At 34.5% G+C, this 22,073-nt stretch overlaps 1 protein-coding gene across 1 annotated transcript; it reads left to right on the top strand.

Moving 5' to 3' along the window:
* The first annotated feature begins 1,491 nt into the window (after nucleotides 1-1,491).
* Nucleotides 1,492-10,733, top strand: LOC123557800 (patched domain-containing protein 3-like). The gene is made up of 4 exons (XM_045349496.2): nucleotides 1,492-1,683; nucleotides 7,198-8,203; nucleotides 8,404-8,604; nucleotides 8,826-10,733. The coding sequence occupies exons 2-4, from the start codon at nucleotides 7,201-7,203 to the stop codon at nucleotides 10,313-10,315; spliced, it is 2,694 nt and encodes an 897-aa protein (XP_045205431.2). The 5' UTR covers nucleotides 1,492-1,683; nucleotides 7,198-7,200; the 3' UTR covers nucleotides 10,316-10,733.
* The last annotated feature ends 11,340 nt before the right edge of the window (nucleotides 10,734-22,073 follow it).

Raw genomic sequence — 22,073 nt, 5'->3', positions numbered from 1 at the left:
ACAATTGCTTTTAAAATTGACAACACCTTTGAAGTTTAACGGACATTTAGAACAATATATTGGTACTTACATTTCACAATTGCAGCACAATCTCATTACACAATATCAAACTTGATCCCGTGTCCTCCGTTGCCGAGAGTTTAAAGTCATTGAAATCATCTGCCCCTCACTTATATAGGCTGGAGCCTCGCTCGGGGCGTTTAATTCTTCACGTGATGAAGCCATTACGGAAGGTCAGTTGTTCTGCACAGGCGATCGACCATGATAAAGTATTGCACGGTAGGGAACCTGGGATCTTCTTCCACCCTTAAAATCTGGAAAGTCCCCATATGACCTTTGAGTTGGTGTGACATTAAACCGTACAAAAACAACAACAAAAAAATAACACAGATAGACAGACAAACAGACAAATAGACAGACAGAGGGACAACACTTAAGCAGCAAACAAGCAGGAAAAAACGGTGGGGGCCGCCAGGGATGACCGTCGGCCAACAATATGGTTGGAACGATAACGCTCCCATAATAAAAGGAAAGGGGGTGAAAATGAACGGGGCGCGAGATGGGGGTAGGGAGGGGGGAGCAAGGAAAGAAACGCCAACAACAAACAAGAAAACATACACAACCAACTAAAAACAGGTTGTAAATAGGGGCACCGCCTTGGAAAGGTCAATAACCTGTATAAAGGAAACTGATGTATATACGTTAAGGGCATGCCAACCTCGCACTTACCCTATTTTCAACAATTTAGACACGATAGCTCTCCGCTGAGAAAGGCTCTAAAATTATTGACAAAATACCAGTTCATAGAATGTAATACATATAAATAGGGTAGATCTAGGGTATAGTTACACAAATGTACTCAACATCTTGTCTGAAATCAAAACACCAAGTGCCTAACTTTTAGAGGCACGACTAAGCAAGCTGCAAGACAAAATTCTAACTCTCCGTCCGTTTTTGTAGAATTTAGGAGAAAAAACAACAACTCTCGTAATACGGATTAAAAATAGTATTTCTTGATACGTTTTTAACTACTTACTAATATACGAATGATTCACTATTAAAATATTTCTTTTCGCAAGTTTGCTTCGGTGAAAAATTGTCAATAATGGCTCTAGTTTGATGTGATCATTCTTCCGGAATCATTATAGATATACAGTAAAGTAACTGCTAAAACAGACATTTACATTAGATATATTGTCAAAATAAATAACAATAAGCATTTGTATAATTTGTAGCTTAAAAGGAGGATTGGTCGACAAGCAATTTCAAGACTTCCGGATTGATTCATTGGTATTGATTTTAAAGATTGCACCGGGTGCCAGAAATACAAATTCAGTCCTCTTCTAAAAGCCCCAAGATTGTATAGCTTCGACTTTCTGGTACAAGATGAGCTGTCAAAATTCTGGGCAATTTACCAATCATTTTCATATGATATAAACGTTTGATTATATACATTTGATTTTCTATTAACTACAAGTAAATGCAGTAAAATGCTTCTGTTTCAAATAAACGCACTAGTTTCTCGCAAAATATTTCTTTCTTGTCTTTGTCTTTACCTTTGTGCTATGTCGGGCTAGTGCTTATTTAAGCGGTAACAACTTCCGGGTCACGTAAATTGTCATTGCCAAAAAATTGTGCTGCATGAATTAATTAAGGAGAATCGTTTTGGATAAATATATTGAGGTGAGTTTAAATATATTTTTGTTTTCTTTCTTTTCGGTAGTAAAACCTGTATCAGATGCATTAGTTGAATTACAATGTATGTGCAAAATCTGACTTTGTCCATTCCATACCAAAAGAGTTTCAGTGTTCTGTGGTAAACCGTTCGGCAACCGATAAATACCGATGTTTTGATAACTTAACCTATGCTTTTTTTATTGTAAAAAGCAAGATCGTGTTTGAACCAGTATGTTATTTTTGTTTTGTAATAAAGGGGATGCGATTGTCTGCTTATGTAAGTCCGTACATACAAAATTAAAAAAAAAAAAGAGCCGGACACAACAACTTGTCAAAGTGCAACCTGTAAAAAAGAATAGATATCGGGGAATCTGTACTTATAAAGCTACAGCATGTGTATATAGATTAACCATTGAACCAACGTTGTTCTTGCCTCCGTGAATATTATTAAGAACACTTACCATAGATTCCATAAATTCTTCTAAACAACATTATAGCAGAAACAACTCGGTCTACTTAATCTTTTTACATGTGCATAAGTAGTTTAAATACGGAGGGCACATCCAGTACACCTGAGGTTTCATCTGGGTTTTTAATTTGCAGTAAGACAAAATGTGTAACAATATGTGTGGCCGTCGATGTTCAGCCTGACCATCTGATCACGGAGGTCCGCATTGTATTGCACTAAATGTTTTATTCTGGACTAAGAATTTAGGCCCCATATAGTCCTGTTCAATAAGGTTGTTACTTCCCTTGCGTGAGTTGTCGTTATTGATAAAAACTACTTCCGGTGAGCAAATAAAATCAAAAATGGCGACGAACAAAGGAATTGATGAATCGATTGTCTTTGACAAACATTCAGTGCGTGAACAGAGGGTTTATTGAAGAGATAGAGTTACATATGTGCCAGGAAATGGCCATAATTAATAAAACGTGCTAAAGGACATGTTAAATTAGGTACGAGGCCACTTTGTGAAATACATATCGAGGACGATCAACGCTACAGACAATGACAATTAGAACTTTTTAAATTTGTACTCCTCTTGGAGAGAAAATACCTAAGCCCCAGACTTATTTGTACAGACTTTGAAGGGACATTCTGTTGAAAGGATCTAATTTGCGTTTGGAATGAAATGCTGCCAAAATTAATTTCATTCTATAAAGTAGTATTCATTCGAAAGTTGTTTTCAGAGCGTGTATAACGTGGAAAATCTTTGTATTAAAGTTGAAAAATACTGAATACTTGTCAACAACCACTAACATGTAAATGTTAAATTTCATTATGTCTTTCTGTAAACAATGTTTCAGTGACTTGTTACTAAATACCTAACTGTCTAACTTTTGAACTATAGATTTCTGTGTGAATAAATAAATGTCATAAAGTAGTGGGTATTTTTAAATTATTTTAGCAGCTTCTTCGTCCTAAAATGGAACTTAACTACGTACTAATCAAGAAGAGCTATTCGGTCCCTTAAATAGTTAAAATATTTCGCCGAACACAATATGACATATTATTTTCCTTATATTTTTTTCACAACTAGCTGACTTTTTTCATGAATTTGAGAGAATTCTTGAAATAGTTTTTTACTTTTTAAAACAAATTCCAACAATCGTCATATGGAGTTATTTCAATATCACTGAGATGGCATAATGACTGGAGAGTTAGCTCATGATCAGTGTATTAGCTATCAAAAAATGGCCTGCGAATGTTTTTGTCACTTTGGAAAAAGGTCCGGTACGGGTACCGAATGAATTTGGAAGAACTGCGGCATATATAAAGAAGGAAAACAATCGCTGAAATTAATATTTCACTATGAAATAAAACTTTGTTTCCCCTCCTGCTACCTACAACTTAAAATGCTGCAGTCGAAAATGTTTTGGCGAGCAGGACTAAATCTTTTTCTAAACTTACTAGATGTTCTAAGTTAAAAGGTAGTGACTGGTTTAAAATATATACCTACATTCGGATAAGTAATTTAAGGGCAGTAAGTCTTGAGGTCAAAGTGATAAATGTGGCTGTTTAAATAAGGTTCAAACTATCATGAAATTGAACTCTTGAAATTGACTGCTTTAACCAGGTTCACTTTAGGGAACAAAGGTCTTCCTGCATATTAACAATTTTTAATCCTGTTGAACAATTTCTTTAATGACATGTAACTGCAACCAGCAGGGTGTGCGAAGGGGCATATATTTCATTGTTCAAAAAACTTTAATAACAAACATACTCTATTTCTTAAATTAAACATCTAACGCATTTATTCAGTGAATCAACAAAATATTTACACATATATATACACATGAAACTTTCGTACCTTTAATTATTTCTAATAACTTTACATTTTGTAGAAAACAAATTATTCATACTTTTAGGTGAAATTTAATTCACATGTGGACACCAGAATTTACATGCTTTCTTGTGGCTGCCCACTCATAGAAATATTACATATGATGTTCCAATCTGTGAAATGTATTTCAATTTTAAACTGAAACAATCAAGTATCCGCTCTGTATGTCTGTAATACTTTTGAAATATTTAAGAGGAAATCCGCACTCGCTTCACTTTTTAACAATGTTTGGCATTTATTTCAACTTTTTTAAAGATGGTCTTTCTCAATATCAGCTATACATGTATTTAATGAAAATTTGTTTCGAATAAAATCAGTAAGGCTTAGAATTTTGTTTCAGATCTTGCATAAGACTTGGATATCAAGACACACATGATTTCAATTATTTAATATTACAGTGAAAGTAACAGAATTTCTCACATAATTGATAATTCAAGATTAGACCAGATGACATGCTGTTTACACTTTTATCAATTATTATATAAACATGATAAATATTCAATTTCTGTCAACAGATTGTTATCAGCAATTTGTTACATATGCAAATTCGGTTAATAATGTTTGCTCCCCAATATTTTGAATGTATGCTGATCTTATCTTTTAGCACTGAAGAGTTCACAAGGGGAGTAATAAATCAGGGGAGATAACAACCCTTATTGAACAGGACTATACATATCTGATCCGTGATCAGATGGTCAGGCTGAGGCTGTTGACTACTTTGCTCCCCCATTCGGGATGTGAGACAATCATTCAGTTGACTGAAAGTATATCACATGTGCTATCTACTTGTAATGCAAATTGGTATAGCTTGGATATCCATCTAACACTAAATTAGAATATGCTGTTATAAATTAAAACGGGACATGTTTTCACTTTCACCGAAACTGGGATCGGAATTCTCGGATTTTATATTATATTACATTATTAGGTTACTTAGAAAAGCAAATATAGGTCCTAACAATCAAGCATATAAAAACATTCTAAGAGTATGTTCCTCCCATTATTAAATCTTTATTATTCATGATAAAATCGTTTGCATGTTAGTGACAATAAAATTATCATAACTATTGACAAGGTATCCATCCATCCCTTGGTATTTCTTTGTCAATTTTAAAGAGGAAGAAAAAACAGTTGTAATTTCGATAATATCATGCTGAGATTTAACCAATAAATATTATATTATGTCTTTTCATACTGAATTCATTCAACGAGTTGAATGAAAGAATAAAATGCGAGGCTCTGCCGAGCATTTTATAATTTTTCTTCAACGAGTGGAAAGTCACAAATGTAATATTCTTTTTATTACATGTTATATGTTCGTGCCGAAACATTACAAAAAAAACTCACTTTAACTATTATAAACAAGTCAATCTGTCCGCCGTCTCCGATACTTTAAACGACATCGACGTCAAACCTTTATTACACTAGTTAATTTTCAAATTTATGTAATGGCTTTATTTCACTCCCGCAGCGTCAGACATGTGATAAACGACTGTTATTGATTAACTTTGTGTGTGGATAGATTTTGTTTTATTAATTCTATGAGGAACTGAATTCATGTTTTTCTTGAAAAAAAAAACAACAATTCCATACTTGACAAGTTACGTATATATAACTTAATAATCAATTAAAATGAAAAGTAACACATGTATATATATATAAAGCATGGCTAAATGCAATAATAATATTATATACTCAGGGTAATGTGTACGTACATTATCAAGTTACTTTAAACCGTTAAAGCTTAGCCTAACGGATATTATTTTGTATGGCACATTCTCGCAAACCAGAGGTACACATTGGTTCCCTTGTTAAATATCTGGCACATTTCGATGATACGTTTTTGTTTGTTTACAATACAGGTTAAAGGCGGCGTTCCGCGACATATCTTCGCGAATCAATAAAAGCGTGGTCACGTCCTTTTCAATATCGACGCCAAATTATGAAAAAAAGTACTTTAATTTATCAAGGCAAATTACTGAATATCAGACTGAGGAGTAAGTCTCCTTTGTATTGTCTTTATTCGTAGTTTGCATGTTTTGTCTTCAATGTTGCTTGGCAGATCGTCGAATACATAGAAAAACAATGATTTGTGGTAATTACGAGTGCAGAGTGCGTATCCTCACCCAATAAATAAGGATTCGTAATGGGACTATCACGAACATCTGATTGATAAAACGGAGTGATACGGTTTGGTTGAGAACAATTTGACTAAATGTGTTTTTTTATTTCTAGTGTGATCCTCTACCGAATGTGTTAATGCCAGTTAATCTGCTAAACACATGACCGACATTAACTAGGCCTATTTCTTCTATGTGTATATAATTGGAAAAAAATTGAGAATCTTCTAAGCAACCACTCGTATGATGTCAAAATAATACAATTTTGTCCTTGGGTCAAACTTTACCAAGCTTGATAACGTAAATGTTGAAGGCTCAATTTCGGGTTCCCGTCATCAAAATCTATTTCATTTTATTAATTACCCGATAAATGATCACCAAGCTTTGCTGTAGCATTCTCACATAGGCTCCCCTTATGTTTGTTCAAAAGAGCCTGCTTCGATCAACTTTGGGAATGCCACAGGAATTGTGTTTGTTTTCAGAATTATATAAGGAAAACTTGTGTTTCTTCTTTAATTACTAGTCTGATCCGAAATCAAAAAGCTTTAAGGTAAGCCATTTTACGTAAGGCGCTGGCTATGCAGCATGTTTGTTCAAGGCAGATCACTAGGACCTGTTCAAGCATATTCACTATGAATAATTTGAAGCTGCATTAAAGGTCACTATTTTCAGACACACACACGCGCGCGCACATGAGAGAGAGAGAGAGAGAGAGAGAGAGAGAGAGGGAGAGATTATTCAAAAAAACGTTTGTTACAAATCAAGCTTTTTGCATAGCGATACACACACATCGTAAACATTGAATGACTTGAAAGTAAGATATTTCTACATATTACTGATGACTGATGGGTAGACAGTGTACCTTTGCCCATTTTGAAGTTCATATATTCACACAATTTATTTATTGGTTCCCTGCCTGTATAATACATGTATCTATCATGTTTCATGATCAAGTGTTTTTCTCACATGACATATATTCAGGCTGAAAGATAAACGCATATGGATCTTTAAACTATCTTAATTAATATTTTGTTCTTTAATATTTAATACAACAGGACATGGATTGCAAGGAGACTTTCAAAGCTTTCTTTGGAAAATTGGCGTTTTATATTGCCTTACATTCTTGGAAAGTGTGCATCATCAGCTTTCTACTCAATGGTTTATTGGGACTTGGAATGCTAAAATTGCCTGGCAAGAACCTCCTCAATAACGATATTGAAGAAATCTACATGCCAAGAGAAACGAAAACGCAGGAAACGGAGCAGTTTATACTAAGTATATTTCCGGATTTAAGCGGTTCAGACTTCTATTCACATCAGGTTGTTAAACAGCCGTTGTATGTAGAACTGATCTTCTGGAGGAAAAACAAGCAAAGTCTTATTAATGGCTCGTTATACCACGATTTAAATTCGTTAATGCAATATGTCAAAAATATTACAGTGCAATCTGCAAATGGAACTGCTTTTGATTTTACCCATTTATGTGCCTTAAGGAATGACAAATGCGTCATTGATGGAGAAGATACCATCAATAAATTGAGCGAGTGTACAGATGGACTATTACCATTGAACAAATTTAACTTTGAAAACAATACCATTCTGGAAAATCCGTTATTTCAGTTTGCAGATTACAAGGTTGTGAACGATACTCTCGTAAAAGCAACGTATTTGAAAGTCCGTTTAAACCTTCGCCAAGACACTACATTATTTTCACAGCTTTCCAAACACTGGATGAATTGTTTCATAACTCACATGAAACAGTTCTCGAAACAATGGCAAAGCAGAGATCTCTCATTTATATTCGCACACTCAAAATCATTTTTTGTTGAGCTAGGAAACGATACATATACAGATATACGGTACTTTTCATTCGTGGTCACTATCTATTTCTTTTACATTGGGTTCGTTATGTCTGGTGGAAATATTCTTGCAAAGAGGGCCAACATCGGGAGAATGGGTATCATTGTTACACCAACCAGTGTGCTTGGTGCATGGGGTCTGCTAATGGCATGTGAGGTCGAATTTACAAATACAGTAGGCATTGTTCCACTCTTTATTGTAGGTAAGTACTATTTAGATGTTACTGATAAATTGTGGTTTTACAAAACACTCTTTTTGAAATAAATTTGAACGTTCAGAAGATGTTCATTGTTTAGCGCATTTTCATTGCTTGATAGATCTTTGCCATTAATTCAAAGACTGCTGAAGACTGATATATTCTACATGTTACTTTGTTAAAACTTGATGCATTTATGATTTCAGAACATCAAATCATCAACACAATGATAACTCTTTCGTATCTGGCTGACGTAAACGACAAACCCGATGCCAAACAGCGTTTAGAATATGCTGTAAAAATGTCAGCTATTCCTATAACTACAACCATGTTGTGCTATGCTGTTCCGTTTGCTGTGGCAATTTTTTCAAGGTTTTACGCTCTGGAGCTCGTAGGTACTTACGTAGGTAGGACACCATTCGTAAAAGTAAATATTATATTCGTGTGACTAAGCATTTATAGTATTCACACTTTGTTAATCATAATGTACATAGTATACAATTTGATAAGCGTATTGTCACAATATGTCTTATATTTTCGGTTGAATAAGAAGGAATAAAGTTACGTTCACAAAGAATATGCAGTATTAACTCAACATTTCGCGCTTTCAATTTTATCTTTATTATAGTGGCTACCATGTTGTTCAACTACGTCAACCATTTTGTATTTTACACTGCCTGTCTGGCTATACACGAGCAACGTATCGACGCCGGTCGTCACTGCTGTATCTGTACGAAGTTGAGACCTAGAGAAGAGCTTGAAGGACGCAGCTGTTGTATTATTTGTTGTTGTAGTGGTAGCCGTCCTGAAAATAGATCTGACACTGAAAGTTCAATTGAGAAGATTTTCAGGAAAGCCATGCTACGCTTCCTTTTGACCACTGCATCAAAAAGCATATCTTTTATTTCATATATCTCATTAGTTGCGTTTTCCTTATGGGGTCTAGTTCACTACAAAGTAGACGTAATTCAGAGAAACGAAGTTCTCTCAAGCTCTTACTTTCATAGCTGGAATGAAAAAATGAGTAGCATTTATCAAAGGGAATCAATTGTACAATTTGTGACAATTCATCCTAGAGGATATGCAGCTGACCGAGTGACAATATCAAAATTAGAGAGGCAGCTGCAATCGCAGTCATTCTTGAATGCTCAACTTCTTATGTCCTGGGTTGATTTGTACGACAATAGTTCGTATGCTAATTATACATCAGAGTTAGCTTTGAGTCTGTTGGTCAGAAACAAATTAATTCCTCAAAATATGGAATTTTCTCATGACATACGTTTTGAACGAAATTATTCAAAAATTTCTGCATTAAGATTTTATATCAAAACTAAAGATATATCGTCTACATTGTCAGAGATTTCACTTAAAAAAGAGCTCTTTGATTTGGCGGATACAGTTGATGATTATCAACAGGACATATATGATGATTTTGGTGAACATAGTCTGCCTTTAAGTGCAAAAGATAAATTTGTTTCTCTACATTCCCCCGATTTCATTTTTACTGACGCGTGGAAACAACCGCTTTGGGAATTTCTAATATTCACGGGTGTGCAACTTGGACTCTTACTATTTCTACTTTTTGTTTTGAAACCAACTTTGTCATCCTCTTTTCTCATAGCACTGGCGTATCTCTCCATGGTGTGTTGTCTGTTTGGAATATCACATTTCTTAGGAATTTATTTGACACAAGTTTCTACCATCATTTACATGTTGGCGGGATGTGTCTTTATCGAAGTTGTTGTACACACATTTTATTCCTATTTTCAAGTTGAAGGAGTCAGCAAAGCGATGCGTGTTAATGCTGTTGTTAGTACGACCACACAGGCTTTATTCCATTCAATACTCGGACAGCTTTTAGGTCTTCTGGTATTGTTTGTTGTAAAATCATACGTTTTCGTGACGGTTTTCAGAATTGCTCTTCTCACAACAGCTATTTGCATCATGTTTTCCATTCTTTGGATACCTGTCTTACTCTCTTATTTTGGACCTAGTGGCATTGACGCTAGGTCAAAAATACTTGAAAGATACAAGAGGGATCAGTCTTCTGTAAATCTTGGAGATATAACAGTTAATAAACAGACTGGGGTGGATAACCCCACCTTTTTACAGAATTAAACTGAACAGGACAAGTGATATAAAACGGGATTACGAATGTTTGTACAAAAATTACAATATTCGAGGGAATAATGGACAGTGAATTCTATACCGACTCTATTCTTGCGGAAAATCTAGTCCCATTCGTGCGACAGACATTCCCAGACGGACACAGATTCCAACAGGATAATGATCCGAAACATCGTTCGCGCATGGCACGTGACTTCTTAGACGCCAGTCAGATAAACTACCCTAAATGGCCTGCACAGAGCCCAGACCTTAACCCAATTGAAATGGTATGGGCACAGCTCAAACGATATGTCGCTAAAATGGAACCAAGAACAAAAGAAGGGCTTATCGAATGCATTAGGACATTTTGGAGTGTTGCAATGACTGTTGAGCAGTGTAACATTTACATCGATCATTTGTATAAAGTTGTCCCTGTGTGCGCGCGAATGAACGGCGCTGCGACCGGTGACACTCCGAACAGACTGTTTACGGAACGCTCGGAAGGCAAAAGTTTGAGATATTTCAACGACAAAATAGAAACAGACGAACATGTTCGCAGACGTGCTCATCTACTGAATTTGGTTTGATTAACTTCAAGTAAACAGGACACTGATTAAACATGTGCGTCCGCCTCGTAAAGTCCATTGTATTATATGTGCATACGCGATTCAATAGTGAAGAACCCTTACTAATATGTTTATTATACAGAAATCTGTTTAAAGATGTGATAATGACACCTTCTCTGAAAATACATACACATTTTCAAAAATATTTAGTAATCTAAAACGTCATTAGATGTTTGTAAAGAAAATATTTGAAAGACGTTATTTCGAATAAAACATTTAATGTCAAATACATTATATGTGTTTGGTTTAGACATTGTTGGTTATGATCATCCTAGCTCGGGTAAATTAATGAAATTAGGAAGTGGGTCGCAAATACTTTTCGTTTAGAATGTTTAATTGTTATTTCGAAAAAGCAACGTAACTGATTCTTTTAACAGTTGTGTATTGAATGTTGAAATCACTTATAAAGGGAATTTAACAAGGTATGCATGTATGAAGGAACAAAGTATAAATTCATCGTAACTCGATTCTCCTGTGTACAGAATATCTTAACTGAAAACGGAAAAGAAATCTATTCCCATCATCTCTACCCCGCCGGACACAACCCTGCTCAGTTTGACCAAGGCGGACACATTGTCCCTTTTATTTTTCAAATGTAGATCTATCAATATAATGCTTACCTTTTCTGTATTTTGTCTTGAACGCTTTGCACCTGGCACTGTCGGTTTGCGCAGAGGAGCTGAAATTGCATTCAGTTTGGCTTTTTGCATTGCAGCTTCCGAGCCAGAGTTGATAATCTCTGCCTCGGCAATCTGCGTCGCCCGTCCCCACTGAACATTGTAACACTGACCCACAGTCAACTGAAATGAGATATTAAATCTGTCTTTTAAAAGGATCTTACTTGTATTGTTTTTTTTTATAATTTTACTTCAAAGTGATTATCTCCCTTTATAATAAACAAAACCAGAGCAATAACACTTTTGAATAGGTGGTTAATCAGAATGTGATAAAATAACACATTTGTTCACAAATTTAAAAATATCAGTTACAGTTTTTTATGTTAACTGAGTTCTTAATACACAAGATATTTTCTTGAAACTTGCCTTTTGTTTGAAATTATAATAAAATCAAAAGAAACAGACCACTTCTTAACCCTTATCATGCCGAGCGCGACTGAGTCTGCCTTTGCTATCAGTGTAGATTATGATCAGCCTGCACATCCGTGTAGTCTGATCATGATCTGCACTGTTTGCCACTCAGTATCTTATTGGAAAGCACCCCTTTTAAAACAGTTAATGTTACTGTCCAAATTTGAAGTCGGACAATTTCATTATAGATATTTAGCGTGGTAAGAGTTAAATATTTTATATAAGAGGGAGGTAATTACAAAATGTCATAAAAAAGTATATTTCTAACTTTATGTAATAGATCTTCCTGTTGCTTATGTAAATCTCTTAACAAAATAAATGAAAACTGAATAAGTATCCTAAAATGTTGCTCAAATGTGACTGACCGCTTTTAATATGAGTTTGTATCTTTTTACAGATTTTCACACAAGGTATTTTTCTTGTACTATTGTTTTTTTCTTTTTTTTTTTTTTTTTTTTTTTTTTTTTTTTTTTTTTTTTGTTTTTTAAATAATGATTAGGTTTTTCTGCAGAATATTAAGACCAAAATAAATTATCGAAAAAACATACAAAACAAAGGAATACATTGTCGTCTATAATGACCCTTAGGGTAGAAAAGGTAATAAAATCCCAGTGGTCTGTAACATTTTACACTTTTATGATATCTCTAACTGCGGTACACAAGGATTAAAATATGTTATCATAAAAAGGTAGATTTATGGCCATTGATAACAGCAATATAGCCAAAAGATTTTTTTCTGAACGAAGCAATGAAAATATGTAATAAATTGCTTATAAATACTTTTTTTACATAAGGTGCGCCTGATGTTTCGGTATATGATTATAATATAACAGTTTATACAAATGTGTTTAAACATAAAATATCCAAACTTAGTTTGCAAGAGCATCTGATCTGTGCCAGATTTAGAAAAAAACTTTATTGTTTTAACAGATAATGAACGTAACTGTTACACAAATCTAGATAGTTTAAATGATTAATATTGTGTTCTTAGCGAAACAGATTTTTTTAGTTCGAACTTCAAACATTGCCCGGTAATCTACGATGAGTCCTAGTGTACACTTTTTAATTTACTTAATATACCAGTACATAAATAATGAATAATTCTTCATCTCGCAAGTAATTAAGCAATAACTAATTTTGAGGCTAGCATTCAGGGGTTTTTTTTTTTTAATTTAACTAGCCTAGTTTAATAAGAACATCTAGCTACGTAAATTGTATAACCTCAAATTATAATAAGCTGCGTACACGCTTCTATTTTCAAGTTGCTTCTAATGGTTTCTGCTTCTAAATGTTATCATTAACTTTAATTGTTTCGACGTGTTGTTAACAAATAGTCATCGAATTAAAACTGAAATTCAAATAGTTTATATTATAACTCTACATAGATAGTAGTTTAAGTAATTTTAATAAACAATAATTTAAGGTTGTTCTCTTTTAATCAGTCATTAAAAACGGTTCATTTCATTGTCCTTTAATAAGTGACGTCAGCTAAAAAAATAAATTGATATGAAAATAAAATGAAATATAAAACAGATAATTACCTTGTCAGATGTTTTGAAATGTCCACGTGAACGGACCTGATATTCGCCGTCTTCGAAGTATCTCACAAGAAAAGAATTATCCTCCTTAGAGCGTTGACGCACAGACATGATAAACTTTGTGAAAAAAAAATCTATATATTAAGAAACTTATTACAACTGTCACTATGAAGACTTTAGTACACTTTCAAGGCAAATGTGAATTGATGCCACCTAAACAGCGCTTTATAGAGGCTTTTGTCCTAATAAAGAACAGCAATTATTTCCACATGTTTACAAACTGTTAAAATGAAGTAAGTGCCGACTAAGCGTAGAGCAGAGGGAATTACAAATTTGTTGACAGTCTCTGCTCAATGTTTAACCATCAGATTAGTAGGGGCTTAATAGAATATAATTAATTATGCCATTCCTTTGATGTTAGGTAGTTAAATTATCTTAATTGATTCATTTGAAACGCCATTTAGCGTAACATATTTTACTGTTTGATCGAACGGTGATCGTTTACTAATTAGAACGAATGCCACTTTATTTGTTTGTGTACACGAAATTTCTGGCGAACGTTAATGGGTCAAAATGATCTGTATTTTCATAGAAGAATTTCAGTATCTTTATTGTATTAACATACCAAATATGTAATAATATTGCTGATAGTTTTTGTTGCTGTTCATTTGATAATTCATCTAGAAGGAACTACAAAAAAAGAGAAAGAAATTACTGCCTCAACTACTCATAAAGTTATGAAATAATTAAGTGAACAGAAAAATCGGGTATATAATAAATTGTTTTAATTTTAATAAAAAAGGTACCATAAATATTATTCACAAATACTGTGTTTTTTCTAGCGTATCACTAGGTACGATATAATTATCCTACTCCAACCAATGTTAAATCTGTCCTCGAAGTTATTCGGAGACACAGTTAAATTTTTACAGGTAATTATTAATTCGTCTCGGAGTCACTCGAAGGAATTCCGTCAAGTGACTCGGGAACGAAAGAAACCGATTCAGGTGTGTATTCCGCTAATTGGATTTCATCCCGAGTCACTCCGAGGATTTCCTTCGAGTGACTTCGCATAAATCCTCGGAGTCAGATAGCGAAATTCCTTGACGGAAGATGGCTGACTCGAAGAAACTTCGAGTCTAAGTCTTAGTACTCGTTTTGGCCATCCTCCGAGGATCGAGTAGAATGGGTTTTCCGCGTGAGCTGATCTGTACGTAACACATTTTTACATGAATTACACTTCTTATAAGACTGTTTTCCTGCGAATAGATGTTTTACTAATATGCTTATGCCCCTCATTTTTCTTTTCACAAAATGATTATGTTTTCATTGCTACAAGTTAGTTTTGCGCGTTGCGTTGTAATAATTATGCGAAGGGAGACTTCTTCTCATATCTTACAGAACTGTTACTGTCGAAACTCTATTGCTGTTTTATGTAGCCGTCTCTGTAGCTATTATGAGGTTCAAATGATATCTATGGCTATACAAATGTAGCGTTCTTTTATGGATTTTAGTCAGATTAAAATACAATTCTGTCAACCAGAACATAAAAACTTGCTAAAATGACTTACCACGTGTTTATCTGAAATCAGCGTTTTGTATGTTATCAACCTGAATGTTAATATCATATTGTTAAAGTCATATATGATTTTGTTTGGCTTTACGTCGTACGTTGAGTTCAGTTTTGTATTTATAGTTTTTATGTGTACGGCATGAAAGCGGATAAAACAAGAGACAGTTGCAACTCAGTCTTCATCGAGAAGGGCCAAATGCTTTTGCAAATAATTGTTAAATGGCCAAGTAGGGCATCTTTACCTTCCTCAATTTAAATATTTTTATATATACATACATAATTTTTTCATGTCGTGGATAAGCGGATTTCTCTTTGATGTTTGTGTAAAGTGTAATAAGGTTTATTTACGGTTTGTGTATTGCAAAAGGAAGGTTGAATATAGGGACACCGTCTTAGATTGGTCGGTGACCTATACAAAGGAAACTGGGATTTGTGCACATCCATTCAGAAATATCTATTTAGTATGTAGTTTTCTATTTATTATATTATTCTATTTCCTTGTATGTTAATATATTGTCTTCTTTTGTTTTGTACTTGTATTATTAAATAAAAATGTGTAAACAGAAGGAATTTTAATAAACGATTTATTCTCTTGTATTCTTTATTATTTCGTAAAACTATCTGAGTAAAACTATGCTGAATTCACATAAGTACGGTGTGACGTCAGAGCGACATATATGACGTTGAGTTATGAATATAAAATTTCCATTAATCTTGTGTCATGTAAAACCCAAACGATAGAATTTGACAACAAACTAACATAATGATGAAAATCTTATTTTCCGTCGATCGGAAGAATACAATTACGGGGTCACCAAATTCATTTTCTGGTAGTACCGTGTTACGTTACCCCTACCCCTACATTACAAGATAATTTAATTTAGGTTTTTCGCCTCCTCATATATCCCTTTTCAAATCTTAGTATTTTACACTCTCATCATCAGAAGTTCGACATAGATGTGAAACGAATCATGACACGTAAGAAAGACATTGTTTTTTCAAAAGAGGTCTTAAGAACTGTATAAATCGCAACTTCAGTGCGAAATTATTTCAATGCAGAATTTATCATACGTCGTTGTGCTTAAAATGTTACTTTTGAAATTTGCTTGGAATATATTTTGCTATACAATAATGATTATGTTTTCATCTTTTTTTCTACTCGAAGTACCAATATACACTGCTAAAAATGAAGATTTTATGCATGTGCAGTTGTGTATACATGAAGTTTCGTACTTTTTTTAAACACAAAAAAAACGTCATTGTAAAAAATCATAGATCAATATGATATCACATGATAATAAAGAAAAATGCAAATAGTCGCTTTTGTCTCGAAATAGAATATTCTTAGCTTGATAATATTGTAAAATCAACCAAAATGTGTACGTGTGCGCATATGTAATAATACGGATCTTCAAATAATCTTACCATAAATATTTTAAAGTTTGTGATTTCAGACGTATAACCCTTGAGTTAGTCGCCCCACCACGGGAGTATAGGTTGCTTGTAGCTTGCTTTCTTGATATTATCCCTAACCCTCCCTAAGCACACACACGCACGCAAACGCATACATACATGTAAACGCTACCAATCGGGGATTTAAGTTAAAAACCTACCAACTGGGAACTTCTTTATTTCTGCAGCTACAGTCATCATTTTTCTATCAACTCTTATTAGTCCCCTACTGGTTGAAAACCAGTTTCGGGGACTATAGGAATGCACTTTTCCATCATTCCGTCCGTCCATCCGTCTGTCCGTCCGTCCGTCCGTCCGTCCGTCCCTGCGAAATGATGGTTAAGTGACTTCATAACGGTACTTTCTCTTTGATGTCATTCATTCCGTTCTGTTAATGTGACCTTTTTCTTTTTATGTGACTGATAGAACAATAGAGAGAACAATGGGGGTGTCACATAAATACCGTTTCGTGAGAACGTCCGTCCGTCCGTCCGTCCGTCCGCAATTTCGTGTCCGGTCCATAACTCTGTTATCCATGAAGGGATTTTAATATTACTTGGCACAAATGTTCCCCATGATGAGACGACGTGTCATGCGCAAAACCCGGACCCCTAGCTCAAAGGTCAAGGTCACAGTTGGAGGTCAAAGGTCAACAGGGCTTTTTTCCTGTCCGGTCCACAAATCTCCCATCCTTGAAGGGATTTTAGTATTACTTGGCACACATGTTCCCCATGATGAGATGACGTGTCATGCGCAAATCCCGGACCCCTAGCTCAAAGGTCAAGATCACAATTGGAGGTCAAAGGTCAACAGGGCTTTTTCCTGTCCGGTCCACAACTCTCCCATCCATGAAGAGATTTTAATATTACTTGGCACAAATGTTCCCCATGAGGAGACGACGTGTCATGCGCAAAACCTGGACCCCTAGCTTAAAGGTCAAGGTCACAATTGGAGGTCAAAGGTCAACAAGGCTTTTTTCCTGTCCGGTCCAATACTCTCCCATCCATGAAGGGATTTTAATATTACTTGGCACAAATGTACCTCATAATAAGACAATGTGTCATGCACAACTTTCAGACCCCTAGCTCAAAGGTCAAGGTCACACTTAGCAGTCAAATGTTAACATAGCATGAACAGGGTCTGTTTCGTGTCCGGTCCATAGCTCTGACATTCATTAAGGGATTTTAATATCACTTAGCACAAATGTTCCCCATGATGAGCCGACGTATCATGCGCAAATCCCGGACCCCTAGCTAAAAGGTCAAGGTCACAATTGGGGGTCAAATGTCAACAGAGTTTTTTTCCTGTCCCGTCCATAACTATGCCATCCATGAAGGGATTTTAATATAATTACTTGGCACAAATGTTCCCCAGGATGAGACAACATGTCATGCGCAAGGCCCAGACCCTTAGCTCAAAGATCAAGGTCACAATTGGAGGTCAAAGGTCAATAAGGTTTTTTCCCTGTCCGATCCAGAACTCTGTCATCCATCAAGGGATTACAATATTACTTGGCACAAATGTTCCCCATGATGAGACGACATGTCATGCGCAACACCCAGTACCCTAGCTTAAAGGTCAAGGTCACACTTTGAGATCAAAGGTCAAGAGGATTTTTTTTCCTGTCCGGTCTATAACTTTGTCATGCAAAGGCATGATTTAGATATCAGTTGGCACAAATATTCCCCTGGATGAGACAACATGTCATGCGCAAGAACCAGGTCCCTAGGTCTAAGGTCAAGGTCATATTTAGAGGTCAAAGGTCAAATTCAAGAATGACTTTGTATGGAACATTTCTTCTTCATGCATGGAGGGATTTTGATGTAACTTGGATCAAATGTTCACCACCATGAAGCACCTTTGTTTTTAGAATTACGTCCCTTTCTTATTACAAAATGTACTATAAATAGATTTTATTGTAACTTTTTTATTACTGGCGGTAGAGAAAAATCGAGACCACTTTTCCGTGGTACAGCATGCATGTTACATCAAATTTTTAGGTGTATTTTGACCTATCTTTACCTGGTAAAGAGTTTCTTGTGGACTTATATTATATAGATTTTTTTTTTTTTTTTTTTTTTTTTAAGATTAATTTCCCTTTGTTGTTACTATAAATAACTTACATGATAACATTTTTATAATCAGCCAAAAAAATTCAATATGAAAACAACTGTGGGTTTTTATGCACATTTTAATCCAAGTGTGTTGTTATAACATATTGTATATGTAGTACAATATTGTTTATACATCAATGACAGATATCAGTTTATTATGTTATACTGCAGTAGAGAAAATTAGGTGCCTTTCAGTAGGGGACTTTGTATTGCATGGCAATACTTCATTCACTTGTTCTTATTGTTTTTAAATTATCCGAGGTTTTAGATTAAAGCTATCTTCAATTGTTAGCAATGAGATTTTTCACATTCAAAACGGGGAATTTTGTGTTTAAACCAACTGAGGTATATGTGTAACAAACCGGGTGTTTGTGTATCGACGAAATGTGGAACTGTGTGTTTCAACAAAACGGGGAATTAGTGTAAAGACTAAATGAGGTACAAGTGTATAACTAAACGGGTTCGTGTGTATAGTTGAAACGAGGAACTAGCTAGTAAATGGTGTACAAACTGGTTCAAAATTCTAAAAAACCGCATCTTGCGGTTTAGAAACCGCGTCTTCCGGTTTAAAAGCGCATCTTGCGGTTTTAAAACTGCAAGATGCGCTTTTAAACCGCAAGATGCGCTTTTTATACATTTGAACCTGTATGCACGTTCTTTTTATAAACCGCATCATGCGGTTTTTTATCTTCCATTTCCGGTGATGTTACCAAATTTACAATCAGCCAATCAGAATGCCTTTTACATTTTTATGGCGCCGAAAAGCAGTTGGCGCCACATTCAGTTATTAACAGCCACCAGGATATCTTTGCAAAACCAGGATTTTGGCAAACTTCACTACCATTTCTTAGTGACTTAGAAACTTCTATTTTGGTTTGGATGGTAGTTTATGGACCATTGAGCAATAAATGAATGAGTTTTGTAATATTTCAAAATTATTTATGTACAAAAAGAATCAATTAAAATATTTTGTCCGATTTGAAAATCTAGTCGGACATTTTTCCCATATTTCGGCGTGCTGGATATTTTTTCCGAATTTTTATCAAAGAAATAAATGGTATATTTAACTAAGTTTTCTGTTGTACAGTAATTTTGTCTGGGTTTGAGACGAATTCAGCGATAAATAAAAAAATCCCATTTTAAAAGTGGAAAAAAATCCGATTGGACATTTTCAGGAAAAAAATCAGACTTATTGTTGGCGGTAATTAATATGATAAAATAAATACTCTTATACATAAAATGTTAATTATAATACTCTGTGGGCAGAACAAACTGTTTTTTAAAAATCTAAAATCCAATTGGACTTTTTCCCTCTTTTATTTTAAATGCTGGATTTTTTTCCAACTTTAAAAATTGGAAAAATGTCCAGCTTAAAAAAATGGGACGTTTTCCAATTTTAAATGTGTGCTTAATTCTAATGACAAATATGCGACTTTCTGAAATATATATATATATATATATATCAAGCTTGTTGCAATTCTTTGCGACCAAGTATGTTGCTATTAAATAAATAAACAAATAAATTTGACCTTGACCCCTCTCCCCCAAATATGCCCTTGAAATGTGTCGTTCTGCTATTCTGCTGGAGTTATTCTGCTATTCTGCTGGAGTTGTTCTGCTATTCTGCTATTCTGACCATCTGTTGAACCGTAATTTTCACACACAAATTCGTCACATGTGTGAAAAAGTCGTACGAATTCCTCACACATGTGTGACATATTTGTGAAAATTTCGTTGGTACTAGGAGGTGGTTAAAAATGAGGCTCGAAAATTTCACAATACCTACTTGTGACATATTCGTACGTATTTGTCACGCAGTGTGTGAGGAAATTGTACGAAATTTTCACACGTGTGACGAATTCATTTGTGTGAAAATTACGGTTCAACCAAGCTTAAATGGATCAAGTGAGATAAGGACCTTGGATCCTATGTTACATATAATGGCGACATCTCAGGTTGGTCTAACGTATATAAAGGCGACCCTTTGTCCCTTTACCATCTTTATATTATGTTTTCAAGGTTTCAAGTAACAATTTATGATAAAAAAAACGTGCAGCTAGGTCAGGGCAGACTCATATCCTTTACATTAGAGTATTTTGTTCGGGTTTATAAAAAATTTAAACATTTCAGTTAAATAACCAGTTATGTTAAGAAACATCTTTTATTTTAAGTTATTGCTTGACAAACAAATACATATCTGGAATAATTATTGCATAGATGCTTCTTACACTGCATACATTATCTCTCCAAGCTTCCGTTTTGAGGGTCATTCCTAACCTTAAACTTACTACAGATTAGGGGAAAATTCCTCACAGTGCCATGAAATTTTATTCATTGACAAATAAGTTTCTTTTATTGTTACTACATAATGTATGTAATTTTTAAATGTTTAAAGAATTATACCAAGACTTACTGTCTTTATATCTTTACTATTTTGTTATTGGCTAATTTTGTAAACTATCCCTATAATATATTTAGAAACTCGGCATACAAAATGTCTGCTAGTTTGTTTCAAGAAAGATAATTATCGCAAAACTTGGGAACAATATATTAGACCCTATTACAAAGAAACTATTCACTACTCATGTGCATGAGGGTTGTGCACAACATTTCATTACTTCATAGTCAGAATTTATTAAACCAAGTATGTTTTATGTCTGCTTGGTTGCGCAAGGTGGGCGTACTTTCAGTGTTGCGGATTCCATTCAGCCAGTATAAGGGGGCATGAGGGGTGTTATATATTTCAATACCTCCCATTATTAGACTTAATTAAATCGAGTCTGGTATTATTTTCTTTGCTTGCAAAGGTTCTTCTAAAATATTTCATTCAACCGGGATTCCAGCATATATTTGTTTTAATTTTAAATTATATCAACATCTCATTGCATGTATACTCAAGATCCATTACATGATACAGCTATTGCAGGCTTTGAATAGTTTGCAAGACACTTAGGCTATAGAAACTGGTAAATATGAATTAAAATTAATAAAATTTCATCCGGGTAGATGCATTTGCAAAATAGAGATTCTATTCAGCGTTTATCCGTAAATATATAATATTTCTAAATTACATACGTCAGTAAAATATTGTGATTTGTATGGGAAAACAAAATAAAATATGTTCTAAAGGTTGTTTGCAACCGAGTGGGTAGATGCCTTTACAAAAGTTTCTGTTTTCAATGAAGTGAACAAAAAGAGTTAATGATCCCAGATTCTGTTTTCAATGAAGTGAACAAAAAGAGTTAATGATCCCGGATACAGAGTTAATGATCCTGGATGCTGCGATTTTAATGGGTAAAAAGGACATTTCAACAATTAAAACAACCGTCCGTGCAATTTGTTTACTTATACGGGCCGAAATGTAATATGGGCAGACAGA

Source organism: Mercenaria mercenaria, chromosome 5 (genome assembly GCF_021730395.1).
Source record: "Mercenaria mercenaria strain notata chromosome 5, MADL_Memer_1, whole genome shotgun sequence".
In the NCBI taxonomy this organism is placed as follows: Eukaryota; Metazoa; Mollusca; class Bivalvia; order Venerida; family Veneridae; genus Mercenaria; species Mercenaria mercenaria.
This window is presented reverse-complemented; position numbering and strand designations above follow the sequence as displayed.